The following is a 5232-nucleotide window of genomic DNA, read 5'->3' as shown; positions in this document are numbered from 1 at the left end:
CTGATTTTTAGGGTCATCCCGGGTTTATCATCTAAAATCTAATCCCAGACCTTGATATTCGGGGATAATGTTGTACAGAGGTAGGTCACATGAAATATCCACCAACCCTTCCCCAACCCGGAAGTTTAAGGGCTAACCCCGAGCTAACCCTGATTTTTAGGGTCATCCCGGGTTTATCATCTAAAATCTAATCCCAGACCTTGATATTCGGGGATAATGTTGTACAGAGGTAGGTCACGTGAAATATCCACCAACCCTTCCCCAACCCGGAAGTTTAAGGGCTAACCCCGAGCTAACCCTGATTTTTAGGGTCATCCCGGGTTTATCATCTAAAATCTAATCCCAGACCTTGATATTCGGGGATAATGTTGTACAGAGGTAGGTCACGTGAAATATCCACCAACCCTTCCCCAACCCGGAAGTTTAAGGGCTAACCCCGAGCTAACCCTGATTTTTAGGGTCATCCCGGGTTTATCATCTAAAATCTAATCCCAGACCTTGATATTCGGGGATAATGTTGTACAGAGGTAGGTCACATGAAATATCCACCAACCCTTCCCCAACCCGGAAGTTTAAGGGCTAACCCCGAGCTAACCCTGATTTTTAGGGTCATCCCGGGTTTATCATCTAAAATCTAATCCCAGACCTTGATATTCGGGGATAATGTTGTACAGAGGCTGTTAAAATTAAATATACATTAAACTTTCCCAAACTTGGATTTTTAAAGGGATAAAGTTTTATCCACTATGTATAACTGAAGTTGCGTTGTGCGTTGAAAAACTAACCAACAAATTATTTTAAAGATCATTCGTTTATTAGTTTTCATATTTGTTGTTAAAACATACTCATTTTTTACTCTTATCAAAAATGATATCAACATATATTTTATGAAGTTACTTTCCTTACATCAACATAATGTTAATATAATATATAGCTTCCTGCTTCTTTTACCTTTCATTACTTTAGCAAATTTCCTTGCACTAACAAAAGGTTTACATAAAGGATAACATAAATGATAAGCAATACTTAATGAACAGATGCTTTTCTTTTTACACAAACCATAAGCAAACTTTTATTGCAAATCATTCCCAACCAAGTTGTCTAGCTCTTGCTGGAGCTTTGTTCTTTCGTTGATTGCTCTTTTCTTCTTGACTATTTTCTTTACTTTGTCCTGTAAATAGTTGGTGAAATCCCCTCGAACGTCTGGCTTCCATCCCTCGCTCCATATGCGATCCTCCACACCATCTTTTATCAAATTTTGGATGTCTACCATTTTTGCTATTGTAACAAAACAACACTTTTTGAGTTCTCATTCTATCTCAAAGCATAAGCATTACGAATAAATGAAACTGGCATTCATTCTTTTATCTTAATTTAACTATAAACGTTTCCCCGTTGCTATACATGGAGTATATTATACTTACTTGGAGAAATGGTTTCCTGCAATCCCAGCCAGTAATGAATGTACGCTAGCTGTAACTTCGAAACTTTTTCCTGTTCTTTGCGGTAGCTCCTTTCGATGCTCTTGAACACTTCCGCGACTTCTTTTCTTATGTTTTCATTTAATTCTTCCACAGATGTCGCGATCTTAGCTTCTGTTTCCTCTTCTTCAAATTCTTCAGTGTCTATCATTTTTCTCTTTTTAGGATTTACTAGAGCCATTTCTAACTCGTCTATTCTCGAGTTCACTTGACTAATTTGGAAGGAAAGTGCGTTTTCAAATTCAGGCTTCACCTCTTTATCAATTTTCTTATGAATCTGGTCCAAATCAGCTTCGAACTTGGCACATTCTGTTCCTGAGTCCAATTTTTTTTCAAGGTTTTCAAGCTTAATACCAACTTCTCTTATTTTACGACTGAACTTCCCGAGAGTCTCAAGGACAAATTCTCTTAAGGCTTCATACTTTGGATCGTTTTCATCTATCAAATATGATTCAAAAACATGCATGTAAAGTTGTAATATGCTTGCTATATTAAACAATGTTTCAATATCTATGTTATAAAAATTACCTTCGGATAGCCAGTCATTCTCCATACTGCTATTTAATTCAAGACAAGTGAGGAATCTGTAGTGCACAGGAACATCGTAAAATAATTAAAATAAACGTATGCGACAAAATAGTTTGTTTTATAAGAACAAAACCAATTGTGTTTGATTGAGTCATTTTAATCTTATCTATGGAAGTCTGTACATATTCTAAAATTGTAGAATGATTTAATATTATTATTTTTTTATTTGAACTTCCTTTAGACAAACAAGAAATTAATTTTGCATTCTAAACATTCTTTATCATTAGGTATACTGATTACTTTCAATTAATGAATTGCTTACCTCTCCTAAGAAAATCACCGTCTGCACTGAAGGAGTGACAAGGAAACAATGACTGTGCTTTCTGTGTTAACGTTAGCAGGCGCTCTGAGTGATGGGAAAGACTAGTTAACACGGCTTGTGTATCATCAATCCATAAGCTCAACGTTCGAGTAAGCATTTGCAACTGCCAAATATTAGATTTTACTTTGTCCTGTAATTGCAAGTTATGGTAAAAGATTATCTTGCCGTTTTAAATTATAAAACAGTTCAAAAAGAAGTGAAATAGTTCATTCATACTTTTTTTGTGCGTGATTTATTTAGTACGCTATGTTTGCGGACAAAGATCTGTCTGCGAACTTAAACCATTAATAAATTATACACTATGATAAAAAAAAATTCAAAACATTTTCAATCTTCTTATTCAACATAAATGGAGACTTTGTGAAATCATGACCTTGAAGAAAAAAAACCCTTTCTCAGTATTTAATTGAAGTTATTAGTTCATTAGGTTGATTCACAAGAAACTTTTAGCCATCTAAACAATTTTTTATTCTTAAGTACTTCCATTCTCTACACAATACATTATCAAAAAATAGACTCGACGGAAACTATTTAAGAAGTTAAAAAAATGTTCTAAATTTCACAAACTCCCTGATAAATGTTTGATAAAGAAATAAAAGTCAAAGATTACTTTTTTCACATTTACTTCCAAATTAAATACTCAGACAAAAATAAACTTAGACAAAATTTATTTGCTTTAGTGATTGCCGATGTAGAAATTCCGAAATCAACAATATCCTGCTTATAATCAAACATGACTTATAACTCACATAACTGTTAAATGTAAATGCAATTAAATTATGCTTCTTGCAGCATATATTTACTTATTTGAAAGTCTTTGTAGTTTTGTTTCAAAAGCCCGAAATGTACGGAAAGGAATATTTGATCTTAAACACTGTAATTTAAAGCGTTCGTATTTTTCACGAATGGTAACTTCTGCCAACCTTTGAGCATGCAGGAATTCCAACTCTTGGGCTGACCAGGGAGCTTTCAAGGATGTAGAAATCGGGAAGCAAGTGGAAGTTCTTCGATGTCCGATGTCTTTATCAAATAGAATAGGGTCATCGTCAGCATTGTCATGATCGACGTATTTTGGGGGGAGTTCTTCGACTTTATTGTCATTGGTAGTAACCTCTTCTGATTGCGTTGTTTCTCCCTTCTTCGTACTTTTCTTTTCTGCTCCTGTCAACATTTCAAGTTTATGTGGGATGGTGAAGTGCAAGCGATTTAACTGCAAATTGCGAAATCTAAAGCTGGCCAATTGCAACTTTGACAAAATCTCCAAGGCGATCAGTTTGTTTTTATCTACCGGTAGGTCGATCGTCAGTAAAGCTAACCTGTCATATTCGACATATTGGCCCTGCATCAAAAGTGCAATACAGCTGATATACGTCATTGTTATTACTAATTGTTCCATATCCATATTTTCTTTCTGGAGCCTTCGAAGGCACATTGTTAACCAAGGAAGAATCTTTGGGGTTTTCTTAATCTTACTTGGGTATATTAGCCCCCGTTTTTCCAATTCACCTCTTACTAAATCTGATATTGTGACAAGTGTGTTTTCTGTGATATCTGTAGAATGTTTGTCATATACAACCGTCCAGAATTTATCATTAAATGACCAAGTCAGTGTCATATTCCCATGCCTGTCATATGTTGTAACAGCTGGAAAATGTTTAAGGTCAAGTTCAAGAATACCAGCTTTTATGACTTCTGCCACTGATATATTACTTTTATCCAAGAGCAGGTACAAGCTGGGGAAAACCATTTGGGAATTTGTTCTTCTGTTTGTTGTTAACAGTTTGACCAGCGATCTAATTGTTACAGCACCGACTGTCTTAAATGTTGTCTTGCAAGATTTTATCTCTCGTAGGAAATCTTCAAAAAGAACGTAACTGGCAGCCTTGCCAGTTTCGTGCAGGTCATGTAGTAAGGCAACAACCAAATGTCGACCAATGACTCCATAGCTGCCATCCAAGTGATCGTGCAATCCCACTGACCGTTTTATCATCTTAGATATGACCTCAGATGTTGTCCATATTTCTTGTGGGGGAATGCTATATTCGTTTTGCATACAGGTTGAGTACACTTCTAAAGATAGAAATCCATAGTGGTCAGTTGAACTTCTACTGGGACCAAGAGCTCCTGGTCCTAGATTGATAGAGTAAGATGTACTCCTTCCACAAAGTGGCTTTCCCCACAAAAGTTTTTCGGAGGCTAGTTCCAACTGATAGGATTGCCAGGTGGCACGCACATATCCTGTTTTTTTATACTCGTTCAATAATTCTTTAAGTTCCTTGCAAATCCATAAACCCAAATGTCGAATGCATGTTAGAATATGCAAAGGAAAAGGCACTAACAGAGGTACAGATTCTAAAAGTACTTCTAGTTTGGTTAAATTAATAAAATCCATAGCATTTATATGGTCAGCAACTGAATCCTGCGAAACAACAAATTCAATCCTACATGTACTTCTCCTTAGTAATGTCCAGTTGCTTTGCAAAGTAGATATATAATGATCAGCGTCGCGTAGGAATGCCTCTGCTGTCGATCGTGGGAAACACATACCTCCAACAATGCAACCCGACACTGGATGATATCGACAATTGGGTTGACGATGTGGAATGTCAGCGTAAAGTTGAACAAACTGCACCTCGTGTGGAAAACGACAAATCGTCCGCAAACAAGTTTTGATATCCATTGGTCTTCCATCTAGATTGCTCTGATAGTTGGCACAGTCTTTGAATGATAAGCATGTACAAAGTGTTCCTCTGTGGCGGATGATTTGTTGCAATCCCGCAGTAGACCAAAGAAGATCAACTTCTTCAGAGTCTGACAGTATGTTTGCAGCAACATGGATAG

At 36.4% G+C, this 5232-nt stretch overlaps 2 protein-coding genes across 2 annotated transcripts in view; both read right to left on the bottom strand.

The window, feature by feature from the left end:
* Nucleotides 1-1072: 1072 nt before the first annotated feature.
* Nucleotides 1073-2501, bottom strand: LOC128168618 (uncharacterized). The gene is made up of 4 exons (XM_052834779.1): nt 2332-2501; nt 2010-2065; nt 1425-1919; nt 1073-1278 (listed from the first exon to the last, which is right to left on the bottom strand). Exons 2-4 carry the CDS (start codon nt 2032-2034, stop codon nt 1073-1075), a joined length of 726 nt encoding a protein of 241 aa, XP_052690739.1. The 5' UTR covers nt 2035-2065; nt 2332-2501.
* Nucleotides 2502-3036: 535 nt separating this feature from the next.
* LOC128168623 (uncharacterized) overlaps nt 3037-5232 on the bottom strand; it is a 2949-nt gene continuing 753 nt past the window's right edge. Inside the window, exon 1 of the mRNA XM_052834781.1 lies at nt 3037-5232. This exon is cut by the window's right edge and continues 753 nt beyond it. Coding sequence (XP_052690741.1) covers nt 3191-5232 — 2042 coding nt within the window. The 3' untranslated portion in view covers nt 3037-3190.

Source organism: Crassostrea angulata, unplaced genomic scaffold (genome assembly GCF_025612915.1).
Source record: "Crassostrea angulata isolate pt1a10 unplaced genomic scaffold, ASM2561291v2 HiC_scaffold_20, whole genome shotgun sequence".
In the NCBI taxonomy this organism is placed as follows: domain Eukaryota; kingdom Metazoa; phylum Mollusca; class Bivalvia; order Ostreida; family Ostreidae; genus Magallana; species Magallana angulata.
This window is presented reverse-complemented; position numbering and strand designations above follow the sequence as displayed.